At 47.9% G+C, this 19,627-nt stretch overlaps 1 protein-coding gene across 2 annotated transcripts in view; it reads left to right on the top strand.

Annotated features, from left to right (window-relative positions):
- Positions 1 to 763: 763 nt before the first annotated feature.
- The window catches only part of Rfx8 (RFX family member 8, lacking RFX DNA binding domain), a 56,933-nt gene continuing 38,069 nt past the window's right edge, over positions 764 to 19,627 (top strand). The window contains exons 1-4 of one of the 2 annotated variants that reach the window (XM_021168120.1): positions 764 to 869; positions 3,511 to 3,634; positions 10,249 to 10,310; positions 11,436 to 11,522. In XM_021168120.1, coding sequence (XP_021023779.1) covers positions 805 to 869; positions 3,511 to 3,634; positions 10,249 to 10,310; positions 11,436 to 11,522 — 338 coding nt within the window. In that variant the 5' untranslated portion in view covers positions 764 to 804. Of the gene's footprint in view, positions 870 to 2,328; positions 2,359 to 3,510; positions 3,635 to 10,248; positions 10,311 to 11,435; positions 11,523 to 19,627 lie in introns of those variants that run through there. The other variant, XM_021168129.2, reaches the window with a different exon arrangement.

The raw sequence follows: 19,627 nt of genomic DNA, 5'->3' as shown, positions 1-19,627 counted from the left end.
GAACTTTGATGTTGTATTATTATGATTGGCAAGTATTTTTTTCTCATTGAGATTGAGACATCCTTCTGAGACTTGTAACCAGTGAGCAGCCAATGTCATGTCCCTATGGTTGGAGTCTTAAAGTGTGCCACGCCTGTCCAGTAGCACTGGATACAATAGCCTATTTACCCATGAAAGGTGTGAGCTTCGGAAACAGCTGTCCCTGCAGGCTTGGAGGAATCGGTCTGCAGCAGCAGCCACCGGAAGCTGCACGTTGGCCCCTCTCCCTGGGATTCTATTTTCACCATCTAGGCCACCTGGAACACAGCCTCTTGTCCAGAGAAGGGCTTTTCCCCGGGCCAACTCCCCTTCCCATGTCCCACCCCCACCCGGGCCCGTTATACTGAACCCCTTGGGAAAGGAGGTGTTAGCTGGACATCAGTATTTTTCAAAGTGCCAAAATAATAAAATAATTCTCAAGTGCTGTCCAGTTACAGACCCTTGATGATCAAACACTGCCAGCCACCTGGCCGGAAGCTTATGCCTGAGTTTTTCTCTGTTCCCTGGTTTGATCCGTTGGCCCAACGTTGGCCAGAGAGGGGAAGGGCGGCAGCATGGGGGATGAGGAACGACATGGGAGGTGCCTCTCCGACCTTTGGTGGCAGTGGGCGAGGAAGAGACCCCAACCCGCACCTCTGGGTGCAGGGCGTGGGCCCAGCATCCCCCCTCCCACCTTCTGGCTGCACGCGCCCCCCGCGCGCCCCCGCTCTAAAGTAAACACGGCGGAGAGGACCGGTGCCCCGCTCGCTGCCCGCTGGGCGAGGCATGGCGGAGGCGGTGCCGGCCTCTCCTGCGAGTGGCCTGGGCCTGCACCGGGGTATCATTCAATGGTGAGTGTCAGGACAGGGAGATACGGGCGCTGCTGGCAGGTGGGGAGCCCCGGAGGACGGGAGAGGAGCACCCCTGGTTCAGGAGACCCTGGCGGAGAACGAGGGAACACACACACAAGGTCCCCATATCTGCACCCGGTGTGGCGCTGGTTTTCCACCTAGCTGTCCTGGTGGGTCCCACTTCCCGTGGGGAAGCAATCCAGCCTGTTCCAACCAGAGCTGAGCCCTGTTACTGGAACACTGGCAGGCCTTGGCCGTGGAGGAAGCGTGTTGTTGTTGTTGTATTCCTCCTGGCATGAGCTCTAGAATGGAAGTGTCTTAACTTAAACGTTTAGTATAGGTGGAACAACATTATAAACTAACCAGTACCCCGGAGCTCTTGACTCTAGCTGCATATGTATCAAAAGATGGCCTAGTCGGCCATCACTGGAAAGAGAGGCCCATTGGACTTGCAAACTGTATATGCTCCAGTACAGGGAAACGCCAGGGCCAAAAAGTGGGAGTGGGTGGGTAGGTGAGTGGGGGGGGAGGGTATGGGGAACTTTTGGGATAGCATTGGAAATGTAAATGAGGAAAATACCTAATTTTAAAAAATCCTCAAAATATAAACAAACAAACAAACAAAAAAACAACGTTTAGCTTCAACAATGCACTCCGTATTACTTGTGAAACTCATTTCTTGGCTATTTCAATAGAGGGGAGGAAAACTATATATAAAAAAAAAATACCCTCAGCTCATGGGCCTGAACTCAAAAGAGTCCGCGGCTCTTTATAAATAGGAAAATAATTAAAGCCAGTCCTCAGACTGTAGCTTTATAAGGTGACTATTATATATCAGCATACATTTTTCTTTGTGTGAGCTTTAAGAAATATTTCTCAGGGAAACTTTTTTTTAAGAGTCACCTGAGGAAGAAGTAGTTTTTAAAAAAGAGAAGAGTATGTTTATGATTATAGTTACTACTTTGTTCCAAAAGAGAATTTATTGCCCATCTTATCTTGCGAGAGGAAAAAAAAAATGTAATCAGACCCCCTTGCCTGCCTTCTTAGCAAAAGAGTCAGTTCAGTCGGTGCCTTAATTAGCTACTTCAGCTCACCGCTGTTTCTGGGTGTTGACTTTTGCTACAGAGGTGTGAAAGGATGATTACAAAGTTTAAACTACTTGGGCATCCTCTTTAGGTCAGGTACTATGCCCAGATTTCCTTTTGCCATAGGTTCTTCAGGACTGAGAAAACCAGAAGACTTCAATTCTCCTAACACTGGCATTCAAACCATCACCCCAGTGTCTAAGATAGAATCCTGGAACAAAGATATCAGGCTGCCCAGAAGGGGGGCAGCAGTAACTAGAGCTGGAGGAGCCCTAGGAGGCAGCTCAAGAGAGAGTAGGGAGAGGCCCCAGATGTTGTCCTGTGGAAGAAGGGCCCTGTTTATGGATTATATCACTCCCTGTTTTCCAGTCAGTGCCCTGTTAGAAGGGACAACGATCAGTCAGGTGGGGTCCTATCTGGGACATGAGTACCACTGTCACCTGAACATGATAAATTGTCCCTGGGAGAAAGGTCAGGATGTTGGCCAGTCTGGGAGAACAGAAGTAAGGTCTCCAAGTTAGAGACAGAAAGAGACATGGTCAGACGAGGGAGCATAAGACTGGACACAATAGTGTAGACACAGACCCCGGGTCAGGCCTTGGCATCTAATCTCAGGTAAAACACAGGGGCATTTTGGTGGCACACTGGCAGCCCCTTAACCAGAGTCACCTGTGGTGGTCACCTGCCTCACACCCTCTCCTCAGAGCCGCATGCCATAGAGGTCAGGCTTACCAGAGCAGATTCTCCTTGGGACTGACTCCCTGGGGAACAGTGTGCTGCCGCCATGCCCGTGACTTTCTTGTTTCTGTTTACATTATGATGGGAGAGATAAAAATGGCAATCGCTGAAAGAAAAATCAGGTTAATAAAGAAAATGGTTTAACCCATAGCTCCTCCAGAATTTTCGGTCCTCAGCCCGCCCCATTCATTGTTCGTGTGTCTGTCTGCAGCAGGACAGAGCATTGTGGAGAATATCTTAGGCAGCAGTACTGCTAATGGCAGCCTTAAATCCGAGAGGAGGGGACCCCAGGTAGAATAATCCCCATCAAAGGCCCACTCCGAGTCGTTTACTTCCTTAACCAGTTCCACCTTCTAAAGTCTCTACCATAAGGAAGAGAAGTCAGGCTGTCAATCAGCCTGTGGGGCTCAGGGACCAGTCAACATCCACACCATCCTACCTGCTTGGACTCCTTCACAGTCCACTGTGGTATTATTTTAATTTACCAGGCAGATCATTCTCTACCCTGTGGTTAACCTAAATCTCGGCTGCAGCTCTGTAACGGTCCATCAGACAGTAGCTACATCTTTTTAGCATGCAAATTCTTCTCCAAGTGTTGACAACTGAAAACCCATAGTCTGTATTCCTAACCCTGACCCCAGGATAAAAGAGATCATTGTCTTCTGCCTGTGAGCTTCTACAGTTCCTTTCAGTCACCTAGACAGAGGTTGTTTGGTTGGACACACCCATGTCTAGTCATCGGTTCTGTCAGAACATCCTTACTTCGGAAAAATAGCCACCAATGTCCTGTTTCTGCCACCCCTCCGTCCCCCTTGCAGGCTGGTTGACAATTTCTGCATCTGTGAAGGGTTCAGCGTGCCCCGATGTCTCATGTATGAGATTTATGTGGAGACCTGTGGGCAGAGTGCGCAGAACCAAGTCAACCCAGCGACATTTGGGAAGGTAAGTGTGAAGATGTAACAAGTCCATGCTCGCTGAGCTGCTTTGTTTCTCATTGGGTTTTTCAGGTTTTGTTTTTGTTTTTTCTTTCAATGTTACAGCCCCAGGTGGGACGGGTGAAGATACATGCTGAGTAATGCTAGCTTATGCCATTGGCCAAACACAGACTGAGCTACCTAGTGTCGCTGATGGTAAAGCCTTACGGACTGCTGACTCTCTGAGGAAAGTCTAAAATGTGTTTGGGTCTAATGAGGTCTCAGTAGGTATAGTGGCTTTGTCCTCAGGAGCAGCTAGTTGTTTGTATTGAAAATCCACTTTGCCTTTCCACACTTTACAGTGGGTTGGGGTCCCCACACTTTATAGTGGGTTGGGGGGGGGTCTCCACACTTTACAGTGGTTCAGGGAAAGCTCAGTATTGTTTCCATGGCAACCCCAACACTCTCCTCAAAGACCTGGTTTGCTGGACCCTTACTTCTGCACAGAACTGCCAAAGCTCTCAGAACACAGTTCTGAGATGATACCCAAGGATTGATACTCTCTGCAGCTCATTGGGATTTAGAGATCTCATTGGTTTCGGAAGTTGTCACTCACATCTGAGAACTTCACCTGAGAACACTTAATACACAACCAAGTGACAGTCTGAGACCCTCTTGGTTCAACAGCTCCTAGGAGCAGCTCCTTAATGGTAGGCCCTGCTTTAGCTGCTGGGGTCCAGCCCTCTCTGAAGCTGGATTCTTAACTGTCCCGGCTGCCAGGCTGAGGCGGATAGCATTGTGTTGTTTTATGCTTAGCAAAATAAACCCAGAATTATTAAAGCCAAGGGTCCCATGGCTGGCCACGACGCATGGTTAGCAGAGCTAACCTCCTGAACCAGGTGCAGAGTTACAGCCACTTGTTGACTCCACCAAAATAAAACAAAACAGAATTAAAAACAAAAACAAAACACAGTGTACAGAGACACTGGAGGTCACCTGGTCTGAGTGATGCCCATCGGGCACAAGCGCCTTCTAAGCACCTTACCTTGGCTGTAAACTTCATAAGAGAGCTGTGTGCCCTGTCTGAAGCTAAGTGAGGAACAAGCAAGCACGTTGGTGCCAAGGGGGCGTGGTGTTGCCTCTGGACAGACACAGCCCATGCCAGGTCTGTAGTCCAACCACAGAATGCAGGCTGATGAAAATTGCCTAGGTCCTCCCTGGGGTGGGGGTGGGGGGGGGCTCAGCACAGGTGACAACCCACATCATGTATCCTAGCTAATCTTAAATGGCAGGTGAAGGGACTCTAGCTAGCTCAAATCTAATAAGCACACCTCTGACAGACCTTTCCCTTTTCCCTCATTCCTTCTGCCTTGCTAAAAACTGTTAAATGACATTCCTAACAGCTCTATTCCCTTATTTGGCCACTTCCTCCTCCTGAGGCTGAACTGACTTCCAAGGTCCAGCTGTCAAAGTATTTTAGTCCAGCAATCAGCAGCCCCCACTGGCTCACCCAATTAACATACCCAATTAAAATTAAATACCTCATCCATCCTAACACTGGGTTTTCCTTTGTCCCTTTACAAGCCACCATTTGTCAATGGGCCATGGCTGACTCCTCTCTATCCAGAGGCAGCCCTTGGGACAAATACCCCTCCTCCCTCTCTCTTGTTCCCTTCCCCTTCTCTTTTGTCTTTTATCTCCTGTGTTCATCTTTTATTGTGCCCTTTGTCTCTCTAGATCAAATAAATCGCTTTTGTGCTGAGAATTTGGTCTTGTGGGTCCTGAGCCAATACCTACCTATCTCTTACAACTACAGTGACAAGAAGCCTGCTCAGGGGGTCATAACACTGACCAGTCACCCCCACCCCCATCTTTGCAAGGGTCCTTGTGTATACAGAATTGGGTTGTTTTAGGATGTTATTTGATCACTGGTAAATGTATGGCCTGATTGTTAAGCTTCCTCTTCCTCCTCCTCCTCCTCTTTCTCTACCTCCTTGTTGTTGTCTGGATAGTAAGACCAAAGAGTTTGATGAAGACAAAAGATCTACTTTAACGGAGGAGATAATTCAGGGGAAGGCGTTGCTAGCAAGCATGAGGACCTGAGTTCAGGTCCCCAGCGTCCCTGGGAGAAGCTGTGTGTGGTGATGTAAGTCTGTGATCTCAACACTAAGGAGACAGAGACAGGCAGATCCAGGGTCTTAACAGCCTCCAGCCAACTGGTGAGCTTTTTGCCATCAAATACTATGTGTGACATCCCGCTTTGTGAAACCCTCCACGGTGGCAGGCATCAGGACTGTTTCCTGACATTGCTGTTGGGACCAAGACTGTGCCTGTGCCAGGGCAAAGCAAGTGAGGATCTTCTATCAGGCGTCAACCTGAAGAGTGACAAGGGAGAGTCACAAGGTGTCTGATCACACACACACACACACACACACACACACACACACACACACACACACACACAGAGACCAAACTATTCGCAAAGCGGCTTCTCCTTATCTTCCAGCAGCAATCCTGGGGGTGCTGGCGTGTTTTCCCAAACACTGAACTGTTTAGACCCTTTCTTCCAACTCAGTCCTTGAGGCTGACGTGTCCAGCCACTGACGGCCATCTGTGCTTCTGAAGCGTGGTTGAATCTTCCAACACGTCCTCTGCTTTAATATAGGGAGCAATTACTTTCATCGCCGAGCCTCGGTCACGGCTGCTCCTGATTGCTTTCCTGCAGACCCATTTTAGTTTGTGGGCTTCAGTTTGTGGATGCCGCCTAGGCCTCTCCTCTCCGGTGTGTGCAGGCCCAGGATTGCTTTCCCCTTTGCTCCATTCATTTGTTTTCCTTTTGTTTTTATCTTCTTTGGGGCTTTTATCCTTCCGGTCATTCTCTCTGTTTCAATTTAAATGTGTCACCAACAAGAATAAATACTCCCCAACCCCCAAAACACACACACACACTAGTCAAATTAAGCTAGGTCTCCCAAGACTGGCTTATAAGCTGTAAATACTCTAACATAAGTAGATAGAAACTAAAGAGGGAAACTACATTTAAGGTCTCTTTTATCACTGTGTTGTACAGGGTGACTCAGAAAGGTTTTCCGACCCACTGGGAGTTCCCAGCTGTTACCCTGCAGCCCAAACAGTTGTCATTCTGACACTCAGGATTTTAGGAAATGTCATCAAAGGCTCTGATGAGCCCTAGGTAGCCTGGCACAGCAGCCTTTTCTTAGCTGCCCACTTGCGGGCCTCCTCAGAGGGAAGGAGGTAACTTCAACGGGGGTCCAATCTTTGCTAAGGTTACAGAGATTTTTCTTTCTCCATCTCTCTTAATGGTGTCATTAGAGGTTGTTCACTTCTAGAAGAAAATTCTCTTTCCCCTTCTTTTTAAGATCTAGGGTCCAGGAATATATAGCTCAGTGGTAGAGCTCTTGCTTAGCCACATGGAGCCCCCTTGTCCAGTCTCTGCACTGAACAACAGGAAAAAGTTCTTGTCAGGAGGCTGTTTCACACTGTAGAGCATTCCAAAGGAAAGAAATGAGACCTCAGTGTCTGACCCCTCTGTTTATTTTGAATTCTTTGTCTTAATGTTTCCCTTAGAATCCACTCCAGAGATGCCAAGGTTCTAACATTAAGTTTGGCTGGCAAGTTGCCTAGAGAATAGGCCAGTGGAAGGGACCGATTGTTGGGAATGTATCCTGTGTGCCAAAGCTGCGCTAAACGGGGAAGGGATAGGAAGGGGAAAGGATATGACCACAAACCATGTTTACAAGAGAAACAACAAAATATCCAATTCTCACTTCCTCCCTCCTCCCCCGGGGACTGAGTTGATTCCCAAGGAGTTCCTGCACAGATGATTCGGGATGGGTGTGCTATGTGTGGTGCTCATTCTGGCCGCAAACCATATCTTCCACAGATTGGGGAGTTTCCGGAGGTTGGCTTCCTCTGCTAAAATAACATCAACGACTGTGTCTCTGATTGGAATCAGATTGCGTCTCCTTTGTGAGCAGTGTGGAAATCGAAAAGTGTTAAGAAGGGAAAAAAAATAAAGGCTGACTGAGGCCCCACCCCCAAAGGTGTACTTGCTCCCATGGCCCATTTGTACACGTGTGCACACACACACTAGTGTGAACAGCAAGCTGGGAGCTGCACAGGAAGCTGGGAGGAAGCACAGCCTTCATATCCTGCCCTTGTCCCTGCGTCCTGCCATTCATCTCCTTCTGTCCTGACAAGCTGGTGAGCAAGCAGCAGTCCTCCCTGGAAGCCCTGGGTGAGGCGAACGTCTCTTGTCCTCCTAATCCACTCAACCACAGCAGCTTACTTCTTGAAACCCCAGCCTCTTAGAGTATACAAATTCTTTGTTTTGTTTGCTTTGCTTTGCTTTGTTAGGGCTGCGCAAGAGACCTATCTATCCTGGAACTTGCCTTGTAGACCAGGCTAGCCCTAAACTCACAGAGATCTGCCTGCCTCTGCCTCTCAAGTGCTGGGATTAACCACACTCGACTAGTGGCCAGACTCAACACAACTTTCAAGTGGTGTGGTCTCCCCTTCTCCTCCAGCACTGTGGCATGCCACAAAGCAGGTGTAGAGGCTCATTTCCTGCCTCTGCTTCTGACCGTGCTGCCAGCTGTTGGTCGAACCTTCCTGGGAAGAAGGAAGAAGGAAGGAAAGTGAGAGAGGCTTTACTCTGTAAGAGCAAGTTGGACCCTTTGGTGTGGTGGGCTCTTTAGTACCTGCCTTGGGCACTTTCCAGTATGTGTCCCTTGGCGTGGTGGCCGGTGTTCTGGAGGAGCCTGCTGGTATCTGCCTGCTTTCTGCATGTTCAAGAGCAACCCAGGGCAAGCCCATCTTTCTCCTGCCCTGCTGACTGCAGAAGGTGCCTGATGGTTCTTGGCCTGAACAGACTGTGGATGGTGCTCACAGTGTCCTTTCTGTTCCGCTACCGAGGCCCTCCTCGTCCTACCCGCATGAATTCTGGGTTGTCAGAAGATGGCAACTGCAGTGGCCTCCCAGAAAACATTTGAGTGACTGGAATAACCTTCCCACACTCCCTCACAGCCAGGAAGGGGGCCTCTGTGCAAGAAGCCATTCACACCTCCTCATCTTGCTTCACTGCAGATGCCCACAGATGCAAGCCCCTTGAGTGTGTTGTTAGGCAGCTTGTTCTTTCATCCATCCATCCATCCATCCATCCATCCATCCATCCATCCACCTGTTCATCCATCTGCCACCTATCCATCTGCCCATCTGTCTGTCCATTGTCCGTCTGTCCATCCATCCTTCTGTCCTATCCCTCCATTTGATCATCCATTCATCCATCTGTCTGTCTGTCCATCCATTCTTTCATCCATCCGTCATCTCTTTGCTCCATCCTGTTGTGTAGATACTGCAAGGGTAAGTAGATTAAAGATGGACTCATGGATGGATGGAGGCCTGATGGGTAGGCAGACAGGTAGATGGATAGATGGATAGATGATAGGTGCATAGGTAGACAGACAGACAGACAGACAGATATGGACAAGAGAAAGATGAGAAGTCAGATAAGGGGAAGCCCGTCTCACTTCTCTCAAATGCTGCTCCTGGGAGCTCATACAAAGGGAGGCTGCCGCACACAGCCAAGCAGGAGCTGGGCGGAGCAGCTCTGCAGAGGAACAACAGAAGTCATTGGCAGGCCTGTGGCTTTCCCTGCTCTGGCTTCTAAACTGTCCCTACATGCAGGGTTTCCCCTTCCAGTAGGTGTGAGCCTAGATACCCTACCTGTAGTTAATCCCTGGATATGGCCACCGGGATAGAGTCCGGTTGATAAATGGAACACGAGTAGTGTCCCTGAATATAAAACACATCAAGGTAACTCAGCCGGGAGATGAGAATCGGAATCCAAGTGACTGTTATTCTACAGCTGAGTACCATCCACTCATTAAATCCTCTGAAATTAGAAGACCCATGGTGAACTGTGAAAGTAGCTATGATACCAGAGAAAGAGGAAAACAGCAGAAGAGCAACAGCAGCCATAGGCTAGACCCAGCAACCACAAGCTAGACCCAGCAGCCACAGGCTAGACCCAACAGCTGTCAATAATCCAATTTCCAGAGAGTCTTCGTGATGCCAGTCATCAATGTAACATTGAAGAGAGCAGAAAGCAAGACCAAACGGAGTTCGATGCCAGCAATTCAGTCTGGAGAGCCTGACCGTTGGGACAGTACACAGAGGCTCTCAACCTCCCTACACTGCGACCCTTTAATACAATTCCTCCTACTGTGGTGACCCCCCAACCATAACATTATTTTCAATGATAGTTCACAACTGTAATTTTGCTACTGTTATGAATCGTAATATAAATATCTGTGTTTCCTCATAGTCTTAGGCGACCCTGTGAAAGGTCTGACCTCCCCGACAGAGGTTGAGACCCCCAGGTTGAGAACTGCTGCCTTAGAGTTTTGGTACTGGGAACCTAAGCCAGGACATTACCCGCCCCAGATGGGACACCAGGATTTCACTCTGTGACTTTGCCTATCTGGTGTGTTCTAATTTCCTTTGTATGTATCCCTTTTGTAACCAGCTGGGATCATTTGTATGGCTCCTCGGTAAGTGTAGATAAAGTGAGTTTGTTTTCAGTTTTCAAACTGCATCTTTAAATCTGTCTTATTCCCACAGCTTGTGCGCTTGGTTTTCCCTGACCTGGGCACCCGGAGACTGGGCACACGAGGAAGTGCCAGGTAGGGTTTTAATGTTTGTTTTGTGTTAAATGAAGAAAATGACAATGCAGGGAAATCACAATAATCAATAAAATGTGTGACACAGGGTAAGCTGTACTCGGCAGCTCTCACCAAAGGGTGCCGTGGCTCAGACTGCCCCCCCCAATCGTCTGGAGACTCCAGGCAGCACTGCACTCACGTGATTCAAAATCTTGTTAAAATATAAAGATTACCACATATACTTTAGATTTAAGAAACGTGCCCAATTATTAAAATGTTCAAATGATTGCACACATAGAATAATACCAATTGCTTTTAATTACTCTTTGGACTGAAATGACTTAAGCATTTGGCCAATTAGCCTATCAGTTGTATTCAGGAGGCTGGGGCCTGTTGTGATAGTTTTAACAGGGACGGAAGCTCCAGTGTCATCAAGCGTGTCCTTATAATAATTGCCACACAGTTGTCATTGTCCTTTGCCATTTGTTTAAAATCAAGACAGGAAATCAGTGAGCAGGGACAGAAGCCAATTAGAGGAAAGGCCAGCAGCCCATAAAGAAACTGAAGACAGTGGCAAGTTTGCCAAATCTAACTTTGGGCAGGAAGTAAGCTGAAGAAACCTGGTTCTTAGCCCGGGCACACACTGTAGTTTCCTGGATGCCACAGAGGAGATGAGACTGTGTGTGGGGAGTCTGGCTTCCTGCAGGCTGAGTCCTCTGAAAGGTCAGGCGTCAGGACAGGAGGCCTGTCCCAGGACATTTCTCTGAGATGAGAAACTGAGAAAACAGAAGCAAGCACCCAACAGTGCTTTTGTAGGCTGTCACAACGAAACGCGTGTAATGGGCTGTGTCTTATGATGGGTCGAGGATGTAGTGGGTTCGCCTAGCCTGCCTGCCATTTTCAGTGAGAGGTGCCGCACTGTGGGGTGTGGGGCACACTGCTGCTGTCCAAGGTTGTGACTATCATCCTACAGATACTAGCCAGTGAAAAGATGCACATTCAAAATTCTCCATACAATATGCACATATGGGTGTATATGTGCACAGTACATACGTATGGCACCAAGCCACTGCAGAGGCAGGCAAGAAGTTGGACTATCTGCAATGGCGTACGTGGAGGTAAGTTACAGGACGCCTCTGTTTTCAGGTACCATTATGACGGGATCTACATCAAGAAGAGCTCCTTCTTCTACGCTCATTACTGCTACCTGCTGGGTAAAAAGAGCTGTCACAGGTTAGTCTGTCCTTGGGTTCCTTGGTCATGGGACACGGCCTGGTTTCTTTGAAAACCACTCGGATCTTAGTTGTAGCTAACTGATTTGTAGGCTGTTCTACCACAGGTCCTTATGAAGAGCAGAAAAGCACAGGCCAGCATGTGGCTAATGCCCCGGGTAAACCTCTGGCAATGTTACTGGCCAGAGAAACCCATTTCTACCTGACTTCCTCAGATAACTGATTCTAACCATCTTCTCAGTCACCTAAGCCATTGCTGATCCAGTCTGCCCAGACACGTCATTGACCTCATGATCCCACTGTTCCATTGCAGGGCTAACCTTACTTTAAGCTTTCCCCTTCTCAGTAAGTGCAGACTTTCACTCCGGTCGGCCCAGGAGCCTCTCGCGCTCTGCCTGTTACCGTCCCTTCCCTCCCTCCAGAAGGGTGCTTTCTATCATCACCTCTGGTCCATCCTTGCCCCACTCACTCCCTAGGAATTCCCCTCTGGCTATTTCTGGACAGTCCCACTGAGATGACCCATGGGAGCCTCACCCTCGGGACGTGGAAGCTTTGGCTCAGAACCTCCCTAGAAATCGTCTTCACCTTGATTTTCCTTGATGCTCACCCTGAGCCACCCCTGAATTCACTGGGCTGCAAAACCCTCTTCACTCTCCCCTTTTGAGGTGGTAAGAGTTCACATAAATTCTTGTCACCCTACTCAGAGAACAGCTATGTTACGGCTTCATATTTGCAGATGGAGCTACACTGAAGGCCAGCATCTTCAGATGCAACCAAACTTAGACCTGGGTGCTTGGTAGTTAGGCCTAAGCACGCACATACATCATGACCACATCCTAAATAAGAGTTTTCAGTATTAAGTAATCTAGAGATGGCTTATAGCATAATCAGGGAGTCAGTTATGCTCTTTGCAGAAACTCCTTTTTATAGAAGGGACTTGAGCACTGGAGGAACTCCAGGGCCAGTCCCCTATGGATGCTGAGGGACCTCAGTCCCCTATGGAGGCTGAGGGACCCCGCCCCCCCATGGATGTTGAGGGACAGCTGGACTCCATGAACCTCATACAGCTGCTCTCGTCTCAGCCTCTTCCTATTCTAAACACAGCCACTCGACTAAGCTTCCTCAAATGCTAGTTTGCCTTCCTCTTTCTTTCCCAGAAGCACCTGGGGTGAAGGCCGCACCCCCCACCCCCAGGCATTGCTGGCAGGCTGTCTGTCTTGCTTGGTGTTTCTGCATGCCCCCAGCCATTCTCACCTTCCTGTGACTCAGGAGCACATGGCTCCATTTTGTGTCCTCCCCCCAACCCTGCTCCGGCCTTCCACAATCCCTCCTTCTGGTGTCCTCTTGGATCTACCATTTGTGTTGACAGCCCTCCAGGGAGACCATCTTCAACAGTGCCAGCTCCAGGATAGCCCTCTTGCCTCACATTTCCACGCTGCTCATGGACTCTGCACTCATCCAGCATTTCCGCCCTGTCTATTAGCTGTCCACTGGGCCTTCATTTGCCGTAAATAGGTGGTTGTGTGCCTGAGAAACCAAGGGTGATTTCACTTGTACCACAGCATCTCCATCATCACCATCACCATCACCATCACCATCACCATCAACACCCCGCCCCCCGTCACTCTCTAAGCTTTCCAGCTTTGACAATAGCAAGTTGGTATGAGGGGCCCTCCGTAGAGAGTGGCTGCTGAGGCCCAAAGTTAGGAAGCCTGTTGTGTGGATGAGACGTGGCCCCTCCCTCTGCTTGCTTAGTAGTAGAGCTAAGATGTGCATTTAATGTGGTGCATGTGTGACAGAAGGTCGGAAATGCGCAAGGCCTCCGCGAGGATAGCAGGCCTCTTGACAGAGGTCAGAAGGAATGAGGAGTGAGTTGTGTTCCAGCCGAGCCATGAAGGGCAGACAGGATGGGATTCTGACGGGTGGGGTGGGAGAGAGCAGCAGGCAGGGCTTGGGTGGAGAAGAGGAAGGGATGGGAAAGTGTGGGCTCCCAGCTGTCCATCTGTGCAGTGTGGCAGAAGACTATGTTGGAAGGCACTTGAGAGGCCATGGCCTGCGAGGCTGGGGCGGGACAGTCCAGGAGCCCCTTGAGACACTGGGTAGGCTCCTGAATAGACTCTTCACAGCACAGAGCTACAGAACTTCTGTAGAAGTTTGTTTCTGTAGAAGTTAATTTGTTTCTACCATGCTGTGGTTTAGATACGTGTACGTCCCACCAAGATCCAAGATGAACTAAAACCTCAATGTATAGTCTTAGGAGCTGGAGCCTATGTGCATGCATGTGCACGTATGTGCACATACACACTGTGGGACACAGCCTTTTTGAGCAATAAAAACCATAAGAATGGTACCCAAATGAGTGACATTCTACCCTCATGAAACTGCTTGGCCCTTTTGTTTCTTCTGCTTCGTGAGAATATAGCGTAGGGAATGGAGAATAGGCCCTTTTCTCTGCCGTCTTTCTAGCGAGATACAGGGCACTGTGCCATCTTAGTGTGCCAGAGGGAAGAGCTGTCTTCCTCCTCTTGAGGTGTACCGGCCATAGTCCATCGTTTTGACAAAGACCTGCGCCCCACACAGAGATGCATTAAAGTAAGGAAGGTAAATGGGCCTAAATGGAGAGAGGTTTCCACACTTCGTATGAGGGGGTGAAGCACAGGAACATCGGGCTGTGGGTTCAGATGCGAACACTGTGATTAACACTCAGGCAACTGCCACGAGAGTGACGTTGACGTGTGCCAAAAGATGCCGTAATTAGAGCAAGATGGAATCCTGTGCTTAAAGTAGCTCTGATAAACACAAGACGCAGAAACAGAACAGAGAACCCAAGGAAACGATTGCAAACAAGGCGCATAAAAGGGAAGTAAGAGCTGGCATACCAACAATTACCGTAATTATAAATTATTTACAAGCACCAACGGAAAGATGAAACTGGCAGAGTGGATTTAAAAAGAAGAAAATAACTCAGGTTTGTATTGCCAACAAGAAACATATGTCAAATTTGAAGGCCTAGGTATGCTGAAAGGTATTTTTAAATTTTTAATGGAAATAATATAGCACTGGGGGCTGGAGAGGTGGCTTAGCAGTTAAGGGCATGTACTGCTCTTTTAGAGGGTCCCAGATCAATTCCCAACACCCACATCATGTGGCTCACAACTGCCTATAACTCTAGCTCCAGGGGGATCTGACACCTCTGGCCTCTGTAAGCACCTGCACTCATGTACTAGTGTGTGTGTGTGTGTGTGTGTGTGTGTGTAGAGACAGAGAGATACACAGAGATACATATACAGAGACACAACACACATACACAGACATACACACAGAGAGACAGAGACAAAGAAACATACACATAGACACACAGAGAGACATACACACATAGACATAAACAGAGAGAGATACGTAGAGATACATACAGAGACACACACATACACAGACATACACACATGTACAGAGACAAACAGACACATATAGACACATACAGAAACATACACACAGAGACACAGAGAGGGAGATACATAGAGATACATACACAGACATACACACATATACAGACACACACACACATACACAGACATACACAATCACACACAGACATATACAGTGACATACAGACATACACATATACACATATAGAGACAGACACACACAGACACAGAGAGACACACATACACATAGAAATACACAGAGATATATAGACAGAAACACACACATACACAAACATACACATACAGAGACATACAGACACACACACACACAGACAGACATACACAGACAAAACACACACACAGAGACACGGACATGCACACACATAGAAACAGTGAAAGTGGAGAGAACATCTATGAGGTCTCCCTAGGCTGTCTCCATGCTCAGTCCTGCAGAGCCCATTCCTCAGCAAACAAAATGTAGCAGCGGGTGAGTCACGGCTTTTACTTGGGGAAGCATGTCTATTAGATACCGGATATTCAGAGTTCCTATCGGGCGTTTGTCATGCAGTCCCCTCTGCCCAGCACACGTCTAAGTAACAAAGCAAGGCAGGTGTTCTGCATAACTACACTACTTGTGTAGTCTGCACTCTGAGAGCCACTCTTACCAGCGAACTTCGAATGGGAACTCTCTGCAAGCCAAGTTCCCAGATTCCAGCCAAGGGCTGACCTTGCACAGGCCTTCCCAAGGCTCCCTGTTGCTGACCTGAGGGTTACCTTTCATCTAAGCAGCCACACAAGTCTGGGAATATACTAAGAAAGCATTGAATCTCTCTCTTTCTCTCTCTAAATGATTGAGTTGTGTCTCTTACTGAAGTTGTTTTTGGAAAAAAAAAAATCCCAGCAAGATTTTTCTCTTGACATAAAAGCTTATTCAAAGGTTGTATGGGAAAGCGGAGAGCTCAAAGGCCTTAACAAGGCAGAATAACTGGAAACACTCCATCTTACCAAGCGCTTTGTGTAGCTGCAACAACCAAAGTCTTGTGCTTCCAGTGGTGACACGGGAACCCAGGCAGGGGAGGGATGCTAGATATATGACCAACTTATTTTTAATTAAAATATTATATGCTATTTATTATGTGTGCATGCACACACATACTACATAGTACACAAGGATCGGAGGGATCAGAGGACAGCTTGTGGGAATGGGGTCTCCTTCCACAGTGTGGGTCCCAGGGATCAGATGTGTGTTATCAGGCCTGGCAGAAAGCACTGAGCCATCTTGCCAGCCCTCAGGTGAAGGCACAGGTACACAAGTAATGTAATAGAAGAGGGGAGCTTAGAGAAGAAAACTGCATGTCCAAAAGAAAAATGAACTTCAACAAAAAACCCAACAACTTTTATGAACATTAGCTCGATAGATCCAAGGCTTAAACTGAAAACATAAGGGCCATAATAAACCTGAGCCAAGTATGGCCATGCACGCCTTTAATCCTGGCACTTGGGAGGCAGAGGCTGGAGGATTTCTGAGTTCAAGGACAGCCTGGTCTACAAAGTGAGTTCCAGGACAGCCAAGGCTATACAGAGGAAACCCTGTCTTGAAAAAGCAAAAAACAAACAAACAAACAAAAGAATATCAAAACTTAAAAGTAGAATAAGCTTAATGGGACCTATGGCTAGACAGAAAGTTCCCAGACTGGCTACCAAATGCAGGAGCCATAAAATGAAAAACTTTAGGGTTTTTCAAAAGTCCTGCAGAGGAGATGAAAAAGACACAGACTTAAGGAGAATATATGCAGCCTGCACTGTTGTCAGATTCTAGAATCTAGAAAGAGTCTGTAAAACCCAACAGTATGAAAACGCAAAACAATCCTATTAGAAAATGGACAAGAGACAAACCTGTCACAAAGCCAGCCCTTTCCGAGGTGCACTGTGCCTACGTACCTGTGAGACTGGCAAAAATAAATCACCAAATCCTGGTGAGGATGCTGAGAACCAGTTCCACTCCTCTGGTGGGAATGGAAAATGATGCATCACCCTAGACAATGGTTTAGCCGTTTTTAATAAAAACAGACATGAGCCCCGTCCAACCATCTGTTGATCTAGACATTTGTCCCTGAGAAATGAAAGCTAGCACCCGCGTGCAGACCCTCACAAGAATGTCCTCAGTGGCTGTAGCTAGCATCCGCATGCAGACCTTCACAAGAATGTCCTCAGTGGCTGTAGTAGTGGCAGCTCAGACTGGAGGCAGCCCAGGTGTTTTTCAGCAGGTGACTGGTTAACCTAACGGTGATACATCTGTACCACAGAAAACTACCAGCAGTATAGAGAACTAGACCGTTGATGTGCATGGGAACTCAGAGATCTCTGTGGGACTCGGCTAAATGAAAATAGCCCCAACCCTAAATGATTCTGTTTATACAACAAGTTCAAACAAGGAAATGAGGGACAGGTTAGAGGTTGGCAGAGGTGAATGGTCTAGGGGTGAGGAGAGCAAGAAATGAGCATGGTTATCAAAGCACCATCCCTCCGGGCAGCTTTCTTTCTGCAAGTCTGATTTATTGTCCTCTATTTCACATACTATCCATCTTTTGTTTATGTGCTTTGCAAATATTTTCTTGAATTCTGTATCTTGTCTTTTCATCTTTATCCCATGAATTTCCCTAGAACAATATCTTGGCTATGGTGAGAGACACATGAACATAGGAAGATGATAAGATTTTTTACACACACATATACGACACATACACACACACACACGTGCGCGCACACAACATGCATATGCACATGCACACAACACATACATGCACACACATAGGTACATACATATATGCTCACACAACACACACACATGCACACATGCACACAACACTCAGAGTCATGCACATAGCACACATGCACACGCACACACACATGCATACACGCATTTGCACACATACACAAGTGTAAGTAAAACAGAAACTGTAAGGAAGATGGTGAGGCTGTACCAATGGCAGCATCTGGGCTATGATATGATACAGCTGGACCCCTGTCGCTGAAGCTTCTGTTCTCTCAGATTCAACTAACCATGGGTGGGGATTATTTGGAAAAAAAATTGACTGAACATAGGAACTGGTTTTGTTTGTGTTTTTAGCATTATTTCCTAAACAATATGGTGTCCCGGCTTTTTACATAGGATTTCCATTGTTCTAGGTACTGAGTCAGATGGGGCTGATTTTGAGTGTGCAGGGGTGTGCACAACAAGGTCTCTACAAATACTGTACATTTCATATGGAGACCTGGGGCCTGGCAGCCTTGGAGGTAGACTTCCTCAGAGATTTAGAGGATTCTGGAGGCAGTGCCTCTGGATCTGAATGGAGGATTGTACCACAGTTTGTGAACAGTGTTGGCAGTGGGTGGAACTGAGCCGAGCATAAAAGGGGCCTCTCCCTTAATTATTTCTTACAGCTACATAGAAATCTATAATTACATCAGTAAAAAAATGCAGTTAAAAATAATAAAGCAAGCATAACTCCATAATCCTGGAGAAAGGGCGTGTGGTAGGCCCCGTGCTGTCTCCCAGCGGGATCCTCAGGGCTCTCAAAGCTTTGTAAACCACTTCCATTCCAATCCTTGCTCCCCTTCAAAGCTCTCTTTGCCCTTCTTCTCACCTGAGAGGTGAGAGATGATAGTGTCTGTCTCTAACAGATCTGAAATGCCCGGGACCTTAGCAAGGGGAAGCCAGCAAGGCAGAGCCTGGCTGTGCACACCTGGAAGCCATCAGCCCCAGGGAAGGCAGCTGGGTCTGCTTGCCCTTGCTTCTCCAGGTTCAAAACCCAAGGGAGAGCCTTCAGATGAGAGCGTTTGAGGTTTCCCCCAAAACTGTCTGCCTCCCTGAGGCCAGAGGTTCTTTATGAGTTGAGATGAAGGCTAATGTATAACAGCTCTGGTATTTACCGAAGAGCTCGAGGTGGAGAGTCCACTGGGGAGGTAGCCTTGGGCTGGGGGTGTAGCTCAGTGTCGGAGCTCTTCTGTGAAGTCCTGAGTTACAGCCTCACCACGGAAAGAAAGATAAGTGGAGCATGCAAGCTCTTTAAAGCCACCGGCTGGAACACTAACCTGCGCCTAGGCTGCCCAGAGTCTGGTTTAACCCCCTCCCCCACCCACACACACCACACACACTTTCTGGGCTTTGTGTTAGGGGAAAGAAATGGAAACACCCAGCCACACATCCCCACAAAAGCATTAGCACAGAGATTCTTCCAAGAGCAGGAAAGGTGGCTTTCAGCATTATGCCACTGTCCCCAAACACTCCAAATAAGCACATAGCCTAGCTAAAATACATTCAAGGTCCAGACAAGCCTGTCTTGTTTGCTCCCTACCGCTTCAATCTAGCTACCTCAAAGAACAGTCTCCACGCCCCTCCCTCCATATCCCGTGCTGGGAAGGAGAAATGTGCCAAGATGCAGCAGGAGGCCTGGTCCCATCGAAGAGACCAGGACCCAGATGTCTGCTGACTGCCTACAGAGGTGACAGGCATAGATAGCAGCCTTATTTATAATAGCCAGAAGCTGGAAAGAACCCAGATGCCCCTCAACAGAGGAATGGATACAAAAAATGTGGTACATTTACACAATTGAGTACTTCTCAGCTATTAAAAAGAATGAATTTATGAAATTCCTAGGCAAATGGATGGGCCTGGAGG

Source organism: Mus caroli, chromosome 1, assembly GCF_900094665.2.
Source record: "Mus caroli chromosome 1, CAROLI_EIJ_v1.1, whole genome shotgun sequence".
NCBI lineage: Eukaryota > Metazoa > Chordata > Mammalia > Rodentia > Muridae > Mus > Mus caroli.
This window is presented reverse-complemented; position numbering and strand designations above follow the sequence as displayed.